Below are 24,089 nucleotides of genomic sequence, written 5' to 3'. Positions count from 1 at the left end.
GCTGCTAACTGTAACAATAGATAGTGTTACCTTGGTAATATCTGGATACATTGTAGCCGCTAAGGTACACTGACTGAAGGATTGATTTGAAACGGAGAGGCAGCCATTTAGTGAACCCTGGGAAACAGGATTTTGCTGATCGATCGGCAGCTTAGGTAATTCGTTTTCAATAAAAAGTAATCGAAGGCTGCATATATTCAAATACAAAATACTTAAAATAAAATGTAAACTGCTTGGATTGTCTGTTTAGTTCACATAACATCATAGTCATACATTGCTACTTTTCATTTGTAGCTTTGTTCAGTTACCACTGCACCATTACGCCTTACATACATTTAATACACACATGCTTTGTATCTACTGGTACCTCATCTTTCTTAGGTTCTGTTAATTGTGGTAACTACTGTATGCACTATCCAGTTACCAATAACACCTGTGTGTGCTCCCTTGCTATTCTCCCTCAATCACTATACACCTCATCATTACTCTAAGGTTCTGTTTGTGTTAACTATATATAATTTAGTGATCAACAACACCTGTGTGCTTCTTTGCTTCAACCCCTATTTAAACATCCTCTCATTGGTAAAAGTATTTACCCCTGAAGAAGTCGCTATGCAATGAGACACATAGGGATTATAGGTTCACACATCACCTCTGGTCTTAAAGTAGTTGTTAGGAAGGTGAAAAATCTATTTAAAAAATGATCTGGTGCCAAATACATTTATTCTGAATACCAAATCGAGCTCACAATTGGCTACCCGCCAAACCTATTGGTGCAGTCTGTTTGGAGTTCCCCCTCCCTCTGGACATCCATCTTCACCCCTGTGCTGTGGGACTGATACATTACCATCGGACACTACATGGGACTACTGGTATCCATACACAGATAAGCTAATCAATTGCATTCCTGTAAGGGCACTTGCATCGTTTATCTGATTATATCTTTATAGTTCCAGCCACACAATTTCTGTGTGTACCCACTGCGGAGTCCTTGTTTTCTTTTTCCTCTCGCAATTTTAGCTGCTCCATTTATTCTTTTTCTGCTACCCTACGGTAAACCTGTTGGAGACCGTTTGATACTATTACCCAATGCATCAATAAACCAGGATCACGCTAGGGGAGGTTGCACTTCTTGTTTGTGCAGATTTCCCTGTGGACCTGGTGTACACTGCAGTTGCAGACTCCATTAGATCCTTTTTGAAGCACATTGGTTCTTTCTACTAACTTGTACAAGTGCTATTTAGAGACTTTGCCAATTTCTCCTGGAGATTGATTTTCACTTGAATTTCACTGTTCTTATGACCACTTACATGTACACTAGGAAATATATACATATACACACACACACACACACGATGCTGGTTGATCTAAAATAAAAGTAGAACTTTGATAAAACCTAAATCTTATCACAGAGCAGACACTTCCAGCCAGAAACAGGACAATATTTATTTAACATCGTATAGATATTCTCACTGATTCAGAAGTTTGTACATCTCTATTTACAATGAATTAAAATATTTATTTTTTACTCTCTGGTAGATATTTACATTGTCAACAGCAACTAAATTTCACATTTCAACAACAGTCAACAGCATTTACCAGTTCCCAATAAGACGATTATAAATATGTGCAACATGCACCGATAATGTGATCTTCAAGATGTCTTTTCGTCTGCTCTGAATGGAAATGAAAAAACACACTGGTCCCGAGTGGCAGGAATTTACACAGCAAAAAAAAGCCAGTGGACCAGATTACTGCCTTATTGTCCCCTTTGGAACTAGAGATGCCTGCTAAACAGTGCAATCACATTAAGGACCAAAGAATTCAGCTCCTAGCACCTTATGTTGTAGATAGTCTCATACCAGCATGCTAAGGAATGCTTGGGTGGGGGTGGGGGAGTTACTGCTGTCCTCTGTAGTAGAGGATTGTGGTTTTAGGTAACAACAGGGACAAGGATCTAGTTTACTAACCAGTGTTAAGTCTGAATGCACCTTCTACTTGAAAGGGCCTTAAAAGCACAGGTTCTCAACTCCAGTCCTCAAGACCCCCCCCCCCCCCCCAAAAGGTCAGGTTAAGGATATCCCTGCTTCAGCACATGTGGCTCAATCAGTGGCTCAGTCTTCAACTGAGCCACCTATGCTTAAGCAGGGATATCCTGAAAGCCTGACTTGTTCGTGAGGGGTCTTGAGGTCTGGGGTTGAGAACCCGTGCTTTAAGGTTTACATGCTTAGCCCAGTTTAGCAATAAATTAAACCTGGATTTAAAAGCCCCAATTACATAATTTTGCAACATTGTCTAAAAAGTACATATGCACTTAAATATGATTATACAATAAAGAAAATAGGGGGGGGGAAGCTTATTTTCATGAAGTAGTGGCAATATTGGTTGCATGATGACAATTATGACATTTGACAGATGAGAGACTTCAGTGTATGGAAGATTTCATTGACCTGGGTTTTTCGTATTTGGGAAAAGCCAATAAGTGCCTCATGCCACTTTAAAATCGGTGCTGCCGTGTACAGCACTGGGTGAAAAAGGAGAAACATTTGTGAAGTTGCAGAAGAAACAAGACACATTATTTAGCAGTCTCCATACACCACAGCCTCCCGGATGCCTTTAAAAATGTCACAAACATCACAGATCCAAGAGACGGACTGAACATTTTATTGTACTGTGGAAGAGAGTAACCTGTCCTTAAACAATGTGGGGACGAGAGGCAAAAAATGTATGCAGGTAAAATGAACCCAAATATTAGCCAAAATTCAGAAGGACAGAACTTGGATCGGATTGTGTGTGTAAAGACACTAAAGTAAAAGCTACAGCCCTGAACTACACAGAGTACAGGCTTTAAAAAAGGGCCGGGAAAAAATCTGCTAAACGCAAAAACCAAGGTCAAAACCTTTACCAGTAAACTTTCAAAATGGAGTCACAAAGGGCAAGCTGAATCACACAGAGCAAGCAAAACCTGAACCTTAGAACAGAGCATGGAGAGGTCAGAAGCAATTAGGGAGCGCTCTGCCTGTGAAGGGGTCTAAATGCAACTAAATCCACTGCCTTTTTCTCACTACTTGCACCTTTGGTTGAAACATCCCAAATCGCTTTCATTCATGATGAGGTCGGAAAACAGGATTGGATTAAAAAGCCGGAGCAACCCAGCAGCCCGGAAAAAAAAATAAAAAAAGGATTTTGTTTGGGATATATACATTGTAACAAACACATGGATCATAGGAATATCAAGCCACTTTGCAAGTAACGTGTACAATAACAATTGTAACTAAAGAATTGTCTAAACACAAGATAGATCACTGGTTTGCACAACAATGCAATCCCGTGTTAGGCTGCGCTTAAAATGCCGGCGACGCGACAAAACAAATGCATTGCCGCCGTCGCGTGCGCTTATTGGTCGCGATCACTGGAAGTCATCTTGATTTGATTTTCCAGCGACCGTCGCGTCGCCATCGCCGGCACTACAAGCGTAGCCTTAGCAGCACAAGTCATTTGGAGCGGTTGCCGTCTCTAAAATAAAATTAAAAAATTAAAAATTAAAGACTCGTATACAAATCCCCAAACAATGTTTTTAAAGCATAGAAAAGTTAATAATAATAAAAAAAGAAAGTCCTGCATATTTGTGGAAGCAAAAAGTAAAAGAACAGTTTGGTGTACACACACACACACACACACACACACACACGCCAGAAGTGAATCCACCCCCAAAAATTAAGGAAAAAAAACAGTTTGTACTTTCCTGCTACAGTAAAAACGAAGGTATTTACAAAAGCACACATTTTTACAGCGCACGAATCCATTAAGAAATGACAATGCTATCTGCCATTATGCTTTATGAAATGCAGAGCATTTCCAGGTAAACAAAAGTAGGTTCTAACACAGCGGTGCCCTACTCCAGTCCCCAAGGGCCACCAACATCAGGTTTTCAGGATAACTGCTTCAGCACAGGTGGTGCAGTCGAAGACTGAGCCACTGATTGAGCCACCTGTGCTGAAGCAGGGATATCATGAAAATCTGACCTGTTGGTGGCCCTTGAGGACTGGAGTATGCCATTCCTGGCTTAATATGTCAAAATGCCTTAAAAAGTAGCCATAGGTACTCCAAATTGATTTTACTGTTTTATTGCCACTAACCTGCTTCCAGTGCTAGCAACATGTTATACATCCCATCCAGCACTGAACAATGGCAGTTTCCATGAGATATCGCCCTGACTGTCAATTCCATAAATAACCAGCAGACACAGAGAAAGGGAGGAAGTGGTAATCACAAGATCGAAAGGACTTATGTATAGCCAAGGCCTTGATTACTAATAGAGTACGTTCACTTTATGCTATTAAAGCAGAGATACAGATTACTTTTGATACCATGAAAACAGACTCCTAGGGAAGGGTATGCTGCAGTCCGTGTAATACGCATCTATACCAAAAGCTATGGAAAGTCGTCTTCATTTCCCCAGTTCTACATTTCCACTTCATCTCAGCAGCTCATGAAAAACACAATGCGCCATTGCATTTCACTGCTCTACACTAGTCCAGCCTAATGGATTACCGATATTCATGGTATAAAAGAAAATGACAGAAGTTTCAAGTTCTTGCAGGCCTCGTCACAAGAACGCATGCAAGGCATTCAAATACAATATGCAAACCTAGTGCAGGACTCGATTACAGCAATATGACTCTCTGCTCTTGAAGTCTGAGAATATTATATTATTTAATTTCCATACACGCTAAATGATTGTCACAAAAATATAGTAAAAGAAAAATAAATCTATGTCTATACAAACAAAATCCCAGGTCTGAACAAAACAAGGTAAATGATGTACAACGGAATTGCTTTGCACGGTGTTTCAAATCAACTTTGTTTCATCTGGAAGATATACAGATTTAGGGAGTCAAATTATCAAAGTCTCCCTGTGGCAAAAATAAATTGCACCAGTTACCAAAGGTCCCTACTTAATACATTCATGCAACGAATTCGGACCACAGGGTGTTCTCTGCAACCGTTTAAGTAAAAGGAATCTTGACTCTCACCTACACAGCACTAGTGTTTGGAAACATTGCTTGTTGTGAATATTATATACTATTCCGAACCACCAATGAAGTGTCCACCATTGCACTCCAGGCCTCTATTACATTGAAAGGAATAAATAAACTGCTCCATAAAAATAACAACAGGATCCAATGATTGTCTTTAATGATCAAAGTAAGTAAGCTGCAGACCATCTCTTCTGCGATTTTACTGACGGAAGATATGATGTTCTGGGTTCATGCACATTTAATATACCAACTGAAGTGAGTAGAAATTAGTGCATGGTTACCACAGTGCTCCTCATATTGAATAAAGGGCTTGGTACACGGTGGCTCATATGTTCTAAGATGCCACCAAGTCATACTTTGCATGAAATAAATGATATTTTCTAATCTTACTGGTCTTTTGCACTGAAATTGCATTATCTATTGTAGTTACACTTGTGAGTCTCAAGCTTAAGCTGCCTCTGACAGGTTAAAGTAGCAAAAAACATCCAGTTTTCTGTCTTACTTATAATGCTTTATTCCTTCTGTTCATGTGCCTGTGGTATTAAGTAAGCTGCAATTGCCCAGGGGTCCCAGTATAAGTATGTGAACTAAGCACCAACTAGCCTTTACTTGAATTTGCCATGGGTGCTAAAGAGACGACTATCATCATCTAATGCTTTACCTAAAGTAAAGTAACAGCAGCAATGGGGAAAATGGGGAAAATGGGGAAAATCCAATTCATTATTTCATGAACAAACAAATGAATTGCAATGTTTTAGGGTCTCCTCTGTTCATTGGGACATTAAACTTTTACTATACTGTACTTTAGACATATTCAACATCCCAAAAGGTTCACCTTACAGTAGGGTTCTCCAAATTCACACCTTGAATGCAATCAAAGGGCCAGACTTTCAATCAAGATCTCTAATTAACACTTGGCCAATTAATCCAATTATCATAAAGATTACATGCTTGTGTAGGTCCTGCCCTGAAAACCCTGTTGTCTGCTCTCAAGGTCTAAACTTGGGCAGCTTTGCTGGATGCATTGTAGATCACTGTCCTGAACCCAGTTAGCCACCCACCCATAGGATGCTTTCTGATCTTGTCAATAGCTGGGGAAAATAGAAATGGGCTGGAACAGAGCATCTGCAAGGTTAATAGCCCCAATACTGCTCATTATTATAAATATTGAGCATGCCATACTTTTATACAACAGTGGCAGACCAGATTGTATGTTCAAGAAAAGCAACATATGTTGTCTCATAAACCTGGATGAATTAACATTACCCTTGAAATGGAGCCAACTGTTGCATCAGCTGTTAATAGCAAAATAAATTTGTCTGATTATACAAAATATATTGTTTAAGGTTTCTAATGCCAGATTAAATGCAGCAGTCTATCCTAAAGTAAATATAGCCAGCTCTACATCCAATATTAGATATAACATTCTGGTCCCTCTGAATTTATGTTTTGGGTATATTCATTCGCAGTCACTGGTTTTCCAAGCTACATTTGACCTAGAGCTGCATGCTGGGTGGATGCCACTATGCTTTTGACACAGTACGGGTATTTAGCATGCAGAGAACCAGAAACAAGGAACTATTCTGTAAATCTCCAAATACAAAAGAGAGCTCATTTCACAGCAACTGCTTAGCATCAGAACACTTAACTGCTTTTCATGGTTGGCTGCTGCTCCAAACTAGATCAGCTTCTTTATTGCAAAAAGCACAGCCCAGACTATCTCAACCAAATATCAGCTCCCTACAGGAGCAATAAGCCATAAAACATCTGCAGTGCTGATTTACAAAAGCGATTTCACAGATTCACAGTAACACAACTTAGATGCCGAAGCAAATAGTAAGCTAGACAGAATATGTTAAGCTGGCTCTGTCCTCTGGACAGGTACCATGTAAACACCTAGGAGACCATGCCACAAGCAGACGGGTCAGCGTGTCCTTCGAAAACTGTACGATGGTACAAGAGAAGAACGTCTTTAAACCACACAACAGTATTCTCAAACATGATGCTGTTAATTTCCAAATGCTGCCACTGAATATCCCGATACATTCACACCTAGATCAACGGAAGGGTGTCTAAAACAATAAAGCTGGTCTTAGAGGGTTGTATTGGTGGGTGGGAAAAAACCCAAACATAAGACCCACCACCCCACCTTTCCAGAACCAGGTACATTTGGGCAAGTTATCTCAACTTACAAAAGGAATAGTCATAACAAAGGCAGTGTGGTCAAGAGGGAAGAGGCATTATCAACAAAGCACTGTGGGGAGAACACAGTTTCATGTTGTACAACAGCGATTCCAGCAGGCTGTTAACTGTCCCTGAAGTGTTTTTTTTTTTGTTTTTTTACCAACTGGCCTGGCAGGACTGGAACAGAAACCTGTGCCCGTGTCTCTAAGAGCTTAAGAGATATTGGAGGTGAAGGAAAGAAGGGGAGTAGCGGAGAAGGCTCGTACACTGTTTCAGCTTACAATGTCCCTCTGGTTACCTGACAACGAATTTAAGTTTACTTGACATCCAACTGCATACATGAACCAAGAGAAAAATGTGATAATCCTAAAATAAGGTGGCAGTCTGGGTTGTCCTGAATAAGATTCCTCTCCAAGTTTAAATCCTTGGGCCAAAGCAAAACCCAGTCTTTGGGGAAGAAGGGAAGACACATTGCATGGATTATTGAAAATGTCATTACAAGAGATTCGTAACCTACATTTTTCTGTTGTATTCAACTTACATCCCTCTCTGCCAACTTGATGACGTCGGATGACGAATGTCTTTGCACATGGATCCCAGATGAGAAAAAAAAATGAAAATAAACACATGCTGTCCCCAACAAAAGGTCCATTGGACATCCAAATGTAACAATTGTCAAACGGATTGCACAAATATAGGATGGCCTTTCAAATACCTCCTTAGAACTTCTGGTACAGAAAAGATTCCATGTTCCAGTTGTCGGGAAACCCCTGACCCGTCGCTATAGCTTCATTTTTGGGCTCCCTTCTGCTAGAACCTCTGTGCAGACTCACAGTGTTGAAATGGGACTGACTAGATCTTAATGGATTGCACATCACCCAAGTAAAAAAATAATAATTGGATTTTGTTTGATACTTCTTTGCATGTGAATTGAAAGTAGGGATTGGGGATTTGTATTGCTGTTTTACTATAAAATACAGAATTCTAACCAGGTTGTGAGGGGGGGGGGGGGGATGAGAGAAAAAGTAAACCGCAAGAGTAGTTCACACTGCAATATATTTTTTTTCTTCATGTGCAATGATGCACAGTTTAGTTGGAGAGAAAAGGGCACAGAATGGGTGTTTGGGGAGGAACAAACTACACCTGGGAGATTAACTGCATATTGAAACTTGGGGATCGAGATTGTTTGGTCAAGGGGGCACCGGGAGACAGGAGGTCTTTACTTTCCCCTGTATGGCCTAGTCGGTCCTCCTGTAAGCTAATAGTTGAAAACCTATTGGTGTTGCAGGCGGAGAGATTGGTAACACCTTCTATCCCACCGCTGCCACCTGCTTGACTGCCATTTAATACATAGTCAAAAGATTTACTGGACGAAGTGCTGGAGGTTCGGATCAGACTCAAGTTACTCGCTTTTGGCACCACATGGCCAGCCGGAAGGCTAAGGTGCTTTTTCATGGGTGAAAGCTCTATTCCTTCGACTGTGGGATCAGCCGCTGCTGGGGGATGCTGCTTCCTTGGCGTGGCTTCCCGAGGATTTTCACTGGCTCTCGCTGGAGACTGCGGCTCTCTCTCCTTGATGGAACGCACGCTTCCTGTTTTCCTTGAGCTGCTTCTCTGAGATGAAGATGAAGTCTGTTTGGCCCCTAAAGGCTGACTGCTAACAGAGGCTCCTGATGAAAAGCCTTCATCTGCATCATTAAAGTTTATGGAGTCCTCTCCTCCCACTGTGCCTTCAGGGCCTAAAATAGAAACGGGAAAATACTCTTCTGTGATAAACATAATAGAAGAATATATCAGCATAATTAACCCCAAGTGTCAATGCAGAAAAAAATTGTGGTAAAGCCATAAATGTGTCCATGCATTTTGCAGGATCAAAACGTTTGATGTATCACATGGTCTTAATACTATTTGTCTTTCACCTTTTCCCTTTATTTCCATTTTAAAAAAAGTGATAAAAAGTTGTACTTTAAATGTTATTATCTGCAATACCCTTTATTTTCATTATTCAAATTAATTAATCAAGCTAATTAGCTACAAAACAAATGTACATGTAATCATCATTCAAATAAGACAGCCAAAATCTTATTTGATCCTCAGTTTTAGGACTAGTTTCTTTAAGCTGCAGTGAAAGGGATGTCAGTTCTTTTCCTTTCCATACTGTACCCTAACCTAAGGATTCTCACCTCCAATGCTCAAGACCTCCTTAACAGGTCAGGTTTTCAGGATATTCCTGCTTCAGCACAAGTGGCTCAATCAGTCCCTGCTTCAGCACAGGTGGATCAATCAGAGCTAAAGTTGGGATATCCTTACAACCTGACAAGTTGGGGGGTCTTGAGCACCCCAGCCCTAACCCATGACACTACCAAGTACTCCACCATTCACGATCTAAGAATGGGTACATATACACTGTAAACTCCTCGCCGTGCCCAGAATGCTAATCACCGGGAGGGCCTGACACATTGATTCCCTAGAGAAGACTATTTCATTCAAGTCTATGTCAGATCCCAACTGAATTTAAGAATGAGTGATGTTCGGTGTAGAAGAAAAGAATTTGCCCATTAAGAACCATACTGGGTCAAAAAATAAAAGTTACATTCTGTAGTAGCGGGGAATACTTTTAACCCATTCACTGCAAGAGGGCAACACATTTCAAAGTAACTACTTTAGACCCAACATTTCTGGGGGAAACAGGACATGAACTTCAGGTCATTATGAAAAGCGAAATACATGCTGTACGAAAGCATGGTCTTCAGGTTTGTTGCACCTTTTTTTAATATTTCAACCAACTTTGCAAAGGATTGCAATTCCCAGTAGCTCAAAAAAATGAGAACATGAATACAGTATCTTCCAATATTACTAATGCGTTTTATCTGAAAAGCCAAAAAGCTTGAACACTATAAAATGATGCTGCGTTATTGCAAGTTTGTGGGGAGCACAATTTAGAAAATTAGGCTGAGAAATGCTGTTGGAATTGGGAACCGCTGAAGAATACTGGGCTTGTAATCAGCCGTCAGAACATGGTCTTTGAGCAAACACAAACTGTTTTTTCTTGCTTTTAATCAAAGCAGCGTTTTCCAAAGCTAAAACATGCCATTAAATTATACGGTTTGTAATCATATATAAAAATAGAATTATTTATTCAAATGGGGCATTAGCCTTACCTGTCTGCAAATGCCCTACCCAAGGCCATCGTTATCCTTACAAAGACAGCTCAACCAATGAAAGCGGAGGCAGAAAGAGTTAGTGCTGCCATCATGCAGGCACATCAAGAGAAAGCATGCAACAGTGGGTCTCAAACGGTGGTCACTTCAGGCAGCACTCTCCTGAAGTTGGTGAATTTCCCAGCAGTACAGAGGCTGACTTTAGATATCGGTCCAGAATCATTTCTGTAAATGTTCAATGCATCACAATATTGCTGGACAAAGCTAAGCTTTAGTATGGGGGTGTCAATAATTATTGAGACTGAAGTGCTAAGTGATATGTAAAAGTTTCAGCGCCCCTGCAATAGAAAATACCTATATGTCGAACATTATTATTTAGATTATGTATATGTTTATTTATATTGCGCAATCCAGGTACATAGTGCTTTAAAGCGGTAATGCACAACATAATATTATAACACAATATGGGAATAAGTATTCCTGTCCTGAAGAGCTTACAATCAAAGTGGTAAGTGGGGAGAAGTTCCAGAGACAATAGGAGGGTGTTCTGATAAGTGCGTCTGCAAGGGACCAAGGTAAGTGCCTACGAGATGTATAGTATCAGCCAGCGGAGCTACCCATATGCTTAGAGGTGTGTTTTAAGAAAGGTCCTAATGGTGGAGAGAGAGGGTGCTAGTCGGATATTGAGGGGAAGGATATTTCAGAGGTGTGGGACAGTGACTGGTTTTAGGTGGAAGAGAGCTTTAGATACGAAAGGAGTAGACAGAAGACATTCTTGAAAAGAACACATGGGAGGTGTATAGCAAGAAATTAGGGCCGAGATGTAAGGAGGGCTGGAAGAGTGTGTAGCCTTAAAAGAGAGGAGGAAAATTTTGTAAGTGATGAGAAGGTTAATAGGAAGTCAGGAGAGAGATTTCAGCAGGAGAGACGCTGAGACAGATTTAGGAGAGAGTAAAGTGATTCTAGCAGCAGCGTTTAAGATAGATTATAGGAGAGACAGGCGACAGGCAAGAAGGCCGGACAGTAGAAGAAGGTTACAATAGACGGAAGAGAATGAGGGCCTGCGTTAGAGTTTTAGCAGTAGAGCGCAGAAGAAATGACGTATCTTGCAATGCTACAAAGGAAAAAGTGACAGGTTTTAACGACATTGTTAATGTGAAAGAATGGGAGCGAGGAGTCAAATGTGGCCCATCGGCAGTGCGCTTCTAAAACATTACCAAAATGCATATCAGAAATAGACCGCTCCATTACATTGCAGCCTGCAACTGATTTATCTTTGCCCTTGGTGTCTTACATAGGACCAAAACAGAGAACCTTCCTTACCATTAATGATGGGTAGCATCTCATATCCAACTAACTTTACATCAATCATTGCCCTCTCCTCTCCATCCACACAAACTACTACCAGTTTCCTAAATAGCATGCGCTCAGTATCTCTATATACTGAACTAATCTGATCTGCACCAGAATAACTGCAGTACAGAAGGATACCAAGGACTATTAGACAAGAGTAAAGATGCCCTCAATGGTGCTTTAAAATAGAAAAAAGTGTGCTTAGTGCATGGACACTAAATCTGTGTTTAGAGTCAAGGACCAAAATGTGGCCTTTTTAATATACTAAATTTCTTTTTTTAAATTTAAGATTACAACATTTAAATATCAAAGTAGAAATGAAAAGTCTCAACGTCCCAAATGATTTAAAAGTAGAAGACAGGCGTTTAACACGCAAATCAATTTGTCGCATACTACTGCTTTACAGAAGCTGCAAGCACTGGCGGGACACAGATCTTGCTTAATATTAACCCATTATTTCACCAGTATGAATAGCAACACTTGACTCCTTGAGAAACAAATAAAAAGTTAACTGGAATGGACCCTGACATCCAATAACACTAGTTTCTGTGAGTGAATGAAATCATGAGGATTTGGTTGATGCTGTCTCTGTATATTCTGGATGTGGAGGGATCCCCAAAATATTCTTCTGGAATAACCAATGGATGAAATGCAGAGATGTATAAATAAGGTGAAATGGCTCCGAATGGATATAATTCATCAGAGCGTCATCTGAAAGCCAGAAATGTCAAATTCCAAGAGTCAACCCCCCCCCCCCCCCCAGCTTTATAGAACCATGCACATGCAGCCAGGTAAAATTGCATGCTGCCATCTTACCAGTATTCATGGGCTGCGGGACTTGGGAATTCTAATTTCAAGAAATGTCCATGCATTATTTTATCAGCCTCCACAGTTCTGATCCGTGCCCTAATCTTTGTAGCTGCCAAACACTGCTCTCCCCAACACTGCCAAACAGACTTTCACTAATGTAATTTTGGGAGTACATTATGGATTGTATTGACATGGTCTCCAGCGGCACGGTTAATGGCAGCTGTGTGTAGCAGGCCAACTACAGTGAATAGTTAATTTACACAGCTTTTAAATGGAAAACAGCAGTGCATACAATATATCTATATGGAATGCACTTTAATAGTGTAGAGAGAAAAGAAAGTCTCGTATAAATTCAATGCTTCTAGTCCACAGTAGAGTCCAAAATGACTTTTGGTGTCAAATGCGGCTTCTTGCGGGAGGGAACCTGTCACCGCAAATTTTGAAAACCAATATAACAGAAAACAGAAGCGCCAAAGCAAAACACTCATCATTGAGAGCATTATATTTATTTAAATTGTACTGAAATGTTTAAGGGTGGGGACAAGCTTGATGACCGACTCAAACTGACTGTTAAGACTTTCCCATCACTACTGGGTGACGAATGGTCATTAAGCGTCAGATACATGGTTCGGAGGGGCTTAAATATTGTAGGGTTAACTAGTGCCTTTATTTGCATGTAAAAATTGCTGTCAATTTATGGCAAATGTGTTTACCAAGATGACCTCGTTCATTTTGTCGTTGTTGCTGCAGGCACTATTAATTACATAATTGGAAAAGGCAAGTGATCCGTTACAAGCAGCTTTCTCCAAATTAAACAAGCCATGTGTATAAAATCAAATGTTACCATTCCACATCTTAAATGTGCAAAGCCAGTTATTCAGCCTAGACAATATTATATTTGTACAAACCGAATTTATCGTTTTCAATTTCTTTCCTAATCAGATACTACATTCTGATCCCCTTCCCCCGTCAACTTCTATTTTGGCAAAAATTCCACTTCAGATGATTTTTGGGAGGGTTTCCTAAAATATATCCACCATTGACTATTTTATTGGAAGGGCGTCATAACTCGGGGTTCATCGCTGAAGAGAGTGCTGAAGCAGTGCACTACTTGCAGCTAGATCATGGACTGTATATAGGAAATTGAGAGTACTATAATGTTCTACTGTCTGGATGAAGCCATTTGCTCTAGATTTAAAATGTTATCTACAGCATGAAACAGACTTGATAAAATGATTAAGAAGTTGTCTCTAATGCCTTTACTTTATTGTACCTATATATTCTAAAACACGTGTAGCCATCTCCAGTCCTCAAGAGCTACCAACAGGTCAGGTTTACAGAATATCACTGCTTCAGCACAGGTGGCTCAATCAGTGGCTCAGCCTTAGGCCTCGGCAGGGTGACGCTGAGTGGCCGGGCGCGCTCACCCTGGCCGCTATGAAACACATTGAGGCAATGTGTGTGGCCAGCGTGTGAGCAAGCGTCTGCTCGGAAATTAGCTGCTTGCAGAGCAAGCAAATTTTAATTTGGCGTCCGCAAGCGCGTCACGTGAGCGGTGCGTCCAATGAGGCCAACCAGCTCCATGACGTCATGGCCGCGCCCCCGAATCGCCCCAACCCGCGCGCGCACCTAGCCGGCCACTAATCTCCCGGCTGAGCAGGGAGCGTGACGTCACCACACATGAGCACCTATGTGCTTGCTCCCTGCCTGGCCGCAGCCTTAGGCTGCGTCCACGCTGCCGCTGAGCGCACTCATGCTTGGCACGCTCACTTTAATGTAATATAATGAGCATGGCTACACTGAAGCTTCATGCGCACGCCAATGCTCAGTGCTTGGGGCGACATGGAAAATTGATTTCCAAGCGCTCAGACGGGTCACATGACACAAAATTACGTCACGATCGTTCCTTCAATAACACGCCCCGATCCACCCAATTACACGCCCCCTCCCTTAAACATCATGCCCTGCTCGCGCTCGCAAATTGCAAGACAGCCGAGCGCTAATGCTTGGAGAGTTGGTGACGTCACCGCTCAAGCATGAGCGTGCTCAGAGGCAGCATGGCCGCAGCCTTACACTGCTCTTGAGGACTGGAGTTGGCTACTCCTGTTCTAGACTGTGGACAAGTTAGATAAAATCTATCAAACCGCCTAAAATATTCTGGGGTTATTATGTCACTCTGCTCCTTACAAAAAAAAGAAGCTGTAATAAACCACAACCCCCGTTTAATGAAAGAGTGGCTAGCAACGCATTCCGAAGGCTTTAGCACCTGATGTGTGTCCAACAACCAATGTACAACTCACACATACACCCACAAAATGAATCTACTCTGGAATGAGAGTTCACCAGGGCAAGTCCCGCACCTCTTGAATAAAGCTGCTGCATCAAATATTCTGTAGCCATGCCAAAGCGGGTCTTTTCATCCCTTGCGGGGAGAGGTGGGTGCAGAAATGTTATGCGGAGCACAGGCAATAAATAAAAAATGAATACCTGACCTGGAGCTAAGAACATTAAGAGAGTGCAAAGAGAACCTAACACACCGTGGGGGAGTGAAAACAAGCAATAGAGAGGAAGGGAGTTCTTTGCAGGGGCAGAGAGACTGGATCTTTCTCCATCAACTTTCTCACTGACTCCTGCTTCCTCATCTCTGGCCTACCCTCTGTGGCAGTGGCTGGAGAGGTGGTCTCAGGGGTCCTGTACACATGAACATCCACCTCGCGTTTAGCCCCTAGATCTGTGATGACGCGCAGGATCGGGGAGCCCGGGCTCGAGTCGCTTGTGAAGTCAAAGCCATCTGGGATTCAACACAGGGAACATTTTAGTTGCGCTTGTGACGGTTTGCGCTCTCTTCACCACCCCCCTGCTTGCTGTGACCCAGCCACAATAAAGAAGCAAAGAAAAAGCTCCAGTGTGTCGTGGCAGGTTCAGGAAGGCGTTCTTGGGACGGTAATAGGAAAATAAAAATGCATATGTACATGTAAATGTCGAAATGCAACTGAACCAAAAATCAACAATAATGCATGAAAATGCCCAAAATGAAAGTCAAAGTTTAAAAGAGAGAGCAACTTCATTTGGGTGTGTTTTGTTTGAATATTTTCATGTTGATATTGGAAAAAGGGATTCAACGCACACCGATTAGATGTGGCAGGACTAACTTGGTCACTTTTATAATACAAGGTATAAAGTAATCAAAAATCATGCACTACTTCCCCCCCCCCCCCCCCCCCAGTGTTTCTAACATAATAATATAGTAGAGATCTGATGAAAGAAAGACTCTAATAACGCATAAAAAGCAACAAGGTGGAAACACCATCCATACATCAAACTAAACGTGCTGGTTTAAGGTCAACACTGCTGGATTTGACCCAATGCTTTTACAGGCCATTTCGGCCGTGACGACTTTTATAACACAAGACTTTCTTATGCCAGGAATGCATAACAACATACAGTAGGAAAACAAAAGGTAGACACTGAATTACTACACAACACATTATTTACCAGTAATGATCAGCTTAGACATCAAACAGCTACTGCATCATTTAACTATATATCAACTACATCTATTCTAAAAGAGTACAGTATTTGAGATTGAGCTCCATCTCTATAATCGCAATCAAATACTGTCCTCATAGAATTCCTCGTAAAACCCCTTTAATCTGACTTTAGCCCTATAATCCCTGCATGTTTATTTAACTCTGGGAAGGGGGACTCCTTAATCCAAATGTTTACTTTAATTTATGAGGTACTTATTAATATTTATTATAACATATTATATAAAATATATACATTCCTGTATTATGACGTGTAGTATAATAATGGTTGGTGTTATATAAAACTATACAATCCATCCCAACGCCTTAAAAACATGGGTCCTCTCCACGTCCATCTAATTTCTTCTCCAACTAAATTCAACAGATTCTAAAAATGTACCTATTTTCTTCATTAACTCGGCTTTTCTTCCTCTCTTGCCTCTCCTCTTATTATCCTGTGCCTGTGCTTTTTCTAAAAACATTTTTTGTTTGGTCAAGTAAAGGATTTGCTATATAGATATAGAATATATCGTAATAGTAATAAATAATAGTTTTAACTGTGTGCCATTATGGTGTCAAAATGATCCTATTCTCATATATCTATATCTATATAGATATATGAGAATAGGATCATTTTGACACCATAATGGCACACGGTTAAAACTATTATGCTGCAATACAGTGACACTCCTGAGGTTAGTGTTGTTACTACTTATTTATGTAACATCTTTCCAATCCCAGGAGGCCTTGTCATCGTCTTTTCAGTCATTCATGCAGCCCACCTCTAAAGTGAGATTTTAAAAGTTATGGGGAGAAAGGATCAATTATGTTCTGACTCGCCCATTAAAAAGTGCTCAACTCCAGATTAAGCGTTGCGATTAGGATGTTGATCTTGAATATATGATTAGACGAAGGCTCATTTACTGAGCGGTGCTATTCTATAAGACACCATCCAGCCCAGGAAGACATATAACAACTCATTCAAGTGAATAGGCCATAATATGGTTTCTGGTGCCAGGTCTCATGGAATAGTCCCACTCCGTAAATATGACCGCGTGTGTTCAATTCCTGCCTGTGCAAGTTTTACAGGGTAATATCGGGAAATTGATTATTTTCCTTTCCTTCTAAGGATCTACTTGATATTGAGATACATAGGTCACATACACATTATATATAATCTCCACACACACACACATACACATTATATATAATCTCCACACACACACACACACACACACACACACACACACACACACACACACACACACACACACACACACACACACACACACACACACACACACACACACACACATATTAAGCGTAACTGGTTGAGGCAGAAATCAGGCCCACAAACTTTGTATTTAAAATAACCATTACCCCAACCTGCACCAAGCAAAGGTCGCGAGGTCTCAGAGTAGTTACAGTGGGTTACCTTCTCTCCTCCAACGGTGCCGGCGGATAGAGGCGGTGGTGATGGCCGTTCGGGAGATACGAGGGACCGTCGGCGTCACCTCTACCTTCAGCACTTTCTGTCCCTGCTGTGTGATGTCCGGCGCATCAAATGGCAGAGAGTTCTTCATGGCGTTGGCAACCTGAGACGGCAGAAATACGTGCTGATCCCCGGGGGGAAAACGAGGGTCGCGACATATCTCTATACCCAGACTTATAAAATGACCTTGCAAAACGTAATTTTTCTTTACGTAGATCATCGCAACTGTTCATATTATTGCAATATGGATTTAAAAGAAGGAAAAAAATAACCACGTATTATCCTACATGAAACAAACCCGCTTACTGCACTTTTAATTCTTTGGAGTGTTTTGTCTTAAAATAAATATTCCAGAGTGTATGCATATGCGTCATCCAGGTTTCCCAAACTTATTTTTAGGTGATCGTGGTGGAGGCAAATGGGTACACGTATTAGTAAATCTTTTGCTGCCGGAAAGCCTTCAACGCATTTGAAAGCAATGCCATGTTTAATAAGTTAAGTGGAGTGACATTAAAAATAGTTTACATCGATATGGATGTATTCATATATATATTTTTAATCCAACTAAAATATGAAATATTACTTTAATTCATTTAGTATTTAATCATACTAAGTATAAATATATTTCCCCAGTAGACGAAAGCTTTGGAAAGTTTTTGCCATCTTTAATGTCCTTTGGAGATGAGACTGTTTGTTAATCCTCAAAGCTCCAGGTAGCTTGTTCTTTTTTGTTTTGTTCTTTGTTTGCAAGGTTATTATGATACCACCATTTTTAAAACAGATAAGCATAAGTAGCTGATGCAGTATGTGTGAATTCAGCCAACTTAGAGAAAAGCTAAATACAGTATATTCAATTAACAGGGTAAAAGTAACTTATGTGACTGAATCTCTCTAAGGAAGCCAATTACACCGGTAAAATGTATACATTTTTATTTTGCCCAACTACATGGACTGCCCCTTTAAACACCTGCTTGGTGCTGAGGACAGAGTAATGAATGATAATTATTAGGCAGAGTATTTAATGCCCTGCAAATTCCTCTGCCAATCATAGCATGGGTACCATATATTAACAGACAGGGACCTCACTGCAATATAAGAATCACATATTGCAAAAGACAAGTCTAGTTTACTGAACACATTCCTCAATGCGGTGGTTTAACCCAGAGGTGCGCAAACTTTCCCCCCTGCCGGCCCCCCACAGCCCCCCCCCCCTCCTTGGCTCAAGCGTTCTGATGTCAAGTTGCTATGGCGACGACTCGCCAGAAGCCACCTGAGCCAAGGTAGGTGAAGTTACAGATTCCTTCGCTGCTCCCCATGCATTTCATTTAAATGCCTTCAGGAAGCACGCAGGGCCTCTGTAACCGCCGCGCCCCCTGCAGAGAATCTCACGCCCCCCAATTTGCGCACCCCCTGGTTTAACCCACAGAAAACAGTACTAAATATTAGTTTGGTCAAGACAAATATACTTTAAGCACTCAGAAGTACAACTACGTGGCACAATATTCATGCTTCTATCCCAGAATGCAATGTGACCAAAAATGGCCAACACGCTACAATCCAAACTTATATGAAGTTTAGGGGAATCTGCAAGTTTGAGCCAATACCCCCAGTTATTTTTACATTGGTTCAGTCATTTAACAACTTGACTCTTCAATGTGTTGCAGGGGGCTGTGGAAGCAAATTGTCACCGTTCCCTCTGATTAATATATTGGCTGCACTCCTGCATGATGATGCAATTATCTGCACCAAATTATCCAAATGCAGAATACCAGGTTAAATACACTCAACGTTCATCTGCTGCAACTTACTGCGTAAGGCTGGGGCCATGGTACCGCAGACCATGCGGAGGCGTCCACACGCTGAGCGAACATACTGCCTTAAGGCCGTGTTCACGGCCATGCGGCGTGCTGGCGCGTCTGCGCGGAAGCAGGAGGGGGCGCGCGTTGCAACAAAGGTCACGCGAGCAGTTTGCCCAATGAGGCCCCTAGGAACACCCCCACGGCCAGAAAAGCACCCGCTTTCCCTCAGCCTCTACACGCCTCAGCGCGGGCGAAGGCACCATGGCCCCAGCCTTAGGAAGATATTTTAACCTGTGGAGTGCAGGAGAATGGACTCCACACTATGAACAGGAGTGCGATCCTGCAGAAGTCTCATTGTGGTCCTTTACTGAATATCAACGAGCACAAATTAGGCATTTGCATGGTTTATAGCCAAGTCGTGAGATATCAGGTTCTAATAATGCGCCCGCTGCTCCCTCAAGTAGATTAATTCTCCTAATTGCAGTGCTGCAATCATTCATTTCACAAGGGAACTCAATTTTCTAACAGTTGGCTGCTTGGAGGTATTCTTATAGTGTCGCCGGCTGCTTACAGCTGCAAATGGTAAAGCTATAACTTTAATAATGACAATTCATTACCTAAAAGAATAGCACTTCTAGACATGCGACATAAAATTCAACTACAAACATCTGGCCAAGGAGACCTAAAAGCCAGATTAATTAAGCAGTGCTATTCTAACCACTACTGAGCCCTGACGCAGGGATATTCTGAAAACCGGACCTGTTGGTGGCCCTTGAAAACCGGAGTTGCCTACCCCTGGATAAAACAGTGTTCCTTGTTCCTAATAAGGGTCGTAGCTAGAGATTGGCAAATGTGTCGCTAAAATTTGAATTCATCGCAAAAAGGCCAACATTTTGACGGTTTTAAAAAATATTTGCAAAATGACTGGAATACAAAAAGAAATCGCCACTGGGTTTTATTCCTGGGGGGTGGGGGGGCGGAAGAATAAAAAAGAAGAATGCGAACATTTAGAAAATTGGCCAATCTTGTCAAAAAATATTAAAAAAGCCAGAAGAAAATGTAAAAAAAAATAAAAAAAAATTTGCAGTTATTTCAAAGATATATATATATATTTTTTTAATTGGACACGAAGTGATCAGAATGTTAATTATACAATAACATTGTACAGTATATAGTTTATTAAAAAAAGTTGCTGCTCATATATTGTTTCTGAGCAGGCAGGATGTCTTGCTGCAGTGTACACACGTACTAGAAATAAGCAGAATGAAGGTTTGACAGATTCTCTCCCTGCCCCAACTTTCAGGGCCCGAGATACTATACACTTCAACCGTCTCATATAATAGCAGGTTTGTATGTTATACCTGGGGCTCATGTCCCTATGACTGACACCGTCTGTGAGGTTACCGCTTTATAAAACACAGTGACAAGCTTAATATGCAGCCTTGTTACCTACCAGCAGGGGCTGCGAGTAGAGCTCCAGCTGAGCTCTATAGATGATGTCATCCAACACCTCCTGTCCCAGATCCCACTCTCCGTTATATCTATACAAAGAACGCATGCACAGGACATGTCACTTTTACAGTCCTTTTACAGAGGAAGATCTTGTATATAAAATGCTTTCTAGAAAGAAAATTGCTAGAATAAGGAGGCACTTGTTCAAGCTGGATTGTGGTAAATTCAGGGGAAATAGCCAAAATATATTTTGTCACTGTGTGGTTGTTGCATGGAACAGCGTCCCAGCAGAGGTGGTGGGGACAAATTTAGTACAGAGGCTGCTACTTTCCTGTAGAGAGAAAGTGTGGCCTAAAGAAAACAGAGCAGGTAGAACCTGGTTCAATTCTGAATTCTGTGCCCCACCAACCAAAAAGTTACACTGTAAAGCCTGTAATATTGTACTTGCAGCCCTGCCAGAACTGCTAATTCTTAAAAGCTAATTATGACATATAATGCAATTATCTCAGTTTAAAATTAAACAAGTGGAGGAACTTGTGGGACATTTATCTTTTTTCCACCATACCAGCTACGTTTCCTCTCACAGAAAGGTCTCTAGAGGAGGTGTGGCCTACTCCAGTCCTCAAGGGACTCCAACAGGTCTTCAGGATATCCCTGCTTCAGCACATGTGGCTCAGTAAACAACTGAGCCACCTGTGCTGAAGCAGAGATATCCTGAAAACCTGACCTGTTGGTGGCCCTGGATAACTGGATTTGGCCACTCCTGCTGTAGATGGTCAGAATCCATGTACTTAGGACCCGCTCCCCTATCAGACTTACATGGCATGATAGACACTTGTGAGCAGCTGCACCATGAAGCTGGGGTCCAGCACCACTCGACCACACAGTCCCTTCCAATGCTTCTCGTGCTGCCGTGGGAAACCGCTCACACACAGCCTGGCACAGGGCGAGAAAACAGGTGTGGTCATGCTTTTATATGACGACAGGTAATAGTACACACGCACACACACACACACACACACACACACACACGTAGCTGGACATATGCAACGCACAAGAGGGAGAAGACTTTTTTCAATTTAAATCAGTTGTGTGCAAGAGACGCACCTGCGGGAGCAATATCATTGGCTATATCAGTGTATGGGTGTATGCGCATGTGCACATACACGCATGCACACGCACACACACACAGCAATTCTTACCCCCAAAAATGTCTAGCTGACCTGAACCGAAGGGAGTCCCTAAAAGCTCATCTCTTGTCCGCCGACCTCCATTGAGCCCTGATTCCCGAGTGACAATATTTTGTAATTTCTCTCAAAAAACGCCAACATTTATAAAAAAATAAATAAATGACTGCAGGGCCACCAACAGAAAGCCGTGAAGTCATCTCCTGATGTTTCTGCTTTCTTTTGGCTGCTGGAGGCATAGTTGACCCTATAGTCATTTCGTGTCCACCGGGCAAGTATTCTTGCTCAATGAACGAAACATCTCGTCGCTTGGCAAACGTGGGATCCCCAGATGTCGAGGGAGCAAGGATTATCTTTGGGAGCAGTTTAGGCGAGAAAAAATAAATAAATCTAAAGACATGCGAGCAGCACGGTTTGCTGCTTTAACATACACATGTAGATGTGTGTGCATTTTATTTTTAACTTATACAGTATAAGCATGCAAGTATGGATTAATTCATCAATTCTGCAATTACTATAATTAGCTGAAAGTTCCACGTTCAACTTGTAAGATAGATAATGAGAATCTACAAATCTACTGCTATACAATGACAGAATTTTATAGATAGATACATTAAGATTATGTACAATGAAGGGCCATATATGAGTTTACCTTAAAGCACCCTAACAGACGTCTAGCAAAGCCACTTCCTCGCAATGGTGGAGGGTTAACTGGATGAAATGCACTGGCATAACACCTTCACTGATGGAGTGGCCAACACACCACAATACAATAAGCTTCCAGCAGCCAAGGAAGTTAACATAAACATAGATACTGACTTGGCTTTTGTTCTTCCCACCTATCGTGTGCCAGGCACGAACCTTGGCCCTTTCCCCTTACCTGGAGCCCATCCTGCACAGTGACTGATAGGAGGAAGGTGGCATGAAGACAATTGCAGAGTTGTAGCACAGCATGAGGAAGCTTAGCACTTCAAACCTACAGGAAAAAGACAGAACCCTGGTGGATGAGAACTGAAAACTCATTGCAAGACCAGTATTCCACACTGCAGGGGAATGAAGTCCCACTGTTCTACAAAACGGCTTTGGAATTATGGTCATTTAACCGTTTCTCTGTCAGAGAACTTGTAAAGGGACCCAACACTTCCTCAGCACCATTAAGTTGCATATAGGTGCCTGGGTGGTACCCAGATATACCAACTTTAATGACATTATGACACAACATGGCCAAAGTTCAGCCTTTTTGGGGCAAAAGGGGTCAGCAAAACACAGCAAAGCAACGATATGCCAAACCCATGCCACTGTTGAGATTATCCAGCCTGATACTGGAGTGGTAAAAAAGCAGGGATATGTGGCTATCATCTATATTCTATAGCAGGAGTGCGCAAAATTTTTAACTTGCGCCCCACCTGTCTCCTGCTTCCTGCCTCGCGGGAGCCCCCCTGTGACACTGTCTGAGAAACCCCGCACGCGATCCTGTGAGGGTGGAGTACATTTCATGGAGTCTACTCACCTGTTCTGAGCAGTGAATGTTTCTCTCTGGGGGTGAAGGTCGCTGTAAACCACTCGGATGAGGTCATGTTGACTCAAAGCTCCCTCAGTTAAAGCCATGGATCCTATACTTGAGGGCTACAGGGCAGTGTCAAAAAATAAATATAAGCACCAAAATGCATGCCAGTGTATGTGTGCTTATACAAGCATGCACACTCAGATTTTACATACAATGCTAAATTATTGAAAGGATTTCTGAAAATATTCTTGTAGAACGCAAATACAAAGCAAAATTATTAAAAATTCCTTTTTGCACAAAGGGAATCGGTAACAGGAAATACTGATAGTCAGTAAATCATTATAGTGGGGAGGGGTATTTTTACTTGTTCATGTTGAACTTTGCTCGACCGCATGTAAAGTTAGTTGAGGTCAATGGTTACTTCTAGTAATAATAGTTTATGTGAATGCAACCTTGCTTAAAGCAAAGATTTATCTGCATTTGCTTCTTTGCAAATTAAGCACAGGTCAGTTTTCTTAGGGACATCTGAATAGGGGAGCATTTGTCAACAATGAACTTCATAAAGCCTTATTCCA

At 41.6% G+C, this 24,089-nt stretch overlaps 2 protein-coding genes across 9 annotated transcripts in view; both read right to left on the bottom strand.

The window, feature by feature from the left end:
* ORC2 (origin recognition complex subunit 2) overlaps positions 1-17,532 on the bottom strand; it is a 65,682-nt gene extending 48,150 nt beyond the window's left edge. The window contains exon 1 of the mRNA XM_075608676.1: positions 17,513-17,532. The gene's annotated coding sequence lies outside the window, so the exon portion shown is untranslated. The remainder of the gene's footprint in view (positions 1-17,512) is intronic.
* The window catches only part of HYCC2 (hyccin PI4KA lipid kinase complex subunit 2), a 57,860-nt gene continuing 35,202 nt past the window's right edge, over positions 1,432-24,089 (bottom strand). For 6 of the 8 annotated variants that reach the window (XM_075608665.1, XM_075608663.1, XM_075608669.1 and 3 more), the window contains 7 exons: positions 23,518-23,633; positions 22,888-22,983; positions 21,640-21,756; positions 20,822-20,909; positions 17,513-17,672; positions 15,204-15,341; positions 1,432-8,965 (listed from right to left, as the gene is read on the bottom strand). In XM_075608665.1, the coding sequence (XP_075464780.1) occupies positions 8,364-8,965; positions 15,204-15,341; positions 17,513-17,672; positions 20,822-20,909; positions 21,640-21,756; positions 22,888-22,983; positions 23,518-23,633 (1,317 nt within the window). In that variant the 3' untranslated portion in view covers positions 1,432-8,363. Of the gene's footprint in view, positions 8,966-15,203; positions 15,342-16,477; positions 16,550-17,512; positions 17,673-20,821; positions 20,910-21,639; positions 21,757-22,887; positions 22,984-23,517; positions 23,634-24,089 lie in introns of all 8 variants that reach the window. The other 2 variants (XM_075608670.1, XM_075608671.1) reach the window with 2 other exon arrangements.

The sequence above is a fragment of the Ascaphus truei genome, chromosome 7 (assembly GCF_040206685.1).
Source record: "Ascaphus truei isolate aAscTru1 chromosome 7, aAscTru1.hap1, whole genome shotgun sequence".
In the NCBI taxonomy this organism is placed as follows: domain Eukaryota; kingdom Metazoa; phylum Chordata; class Amphibia; order Anura; family Ascaphidae; genus Ascaphus; species Ascaphus truei.
Note: the sequence above shows the minus strand (reverse complement) of the source record. Positions and strands in the feature narration are given on the sequence as shown.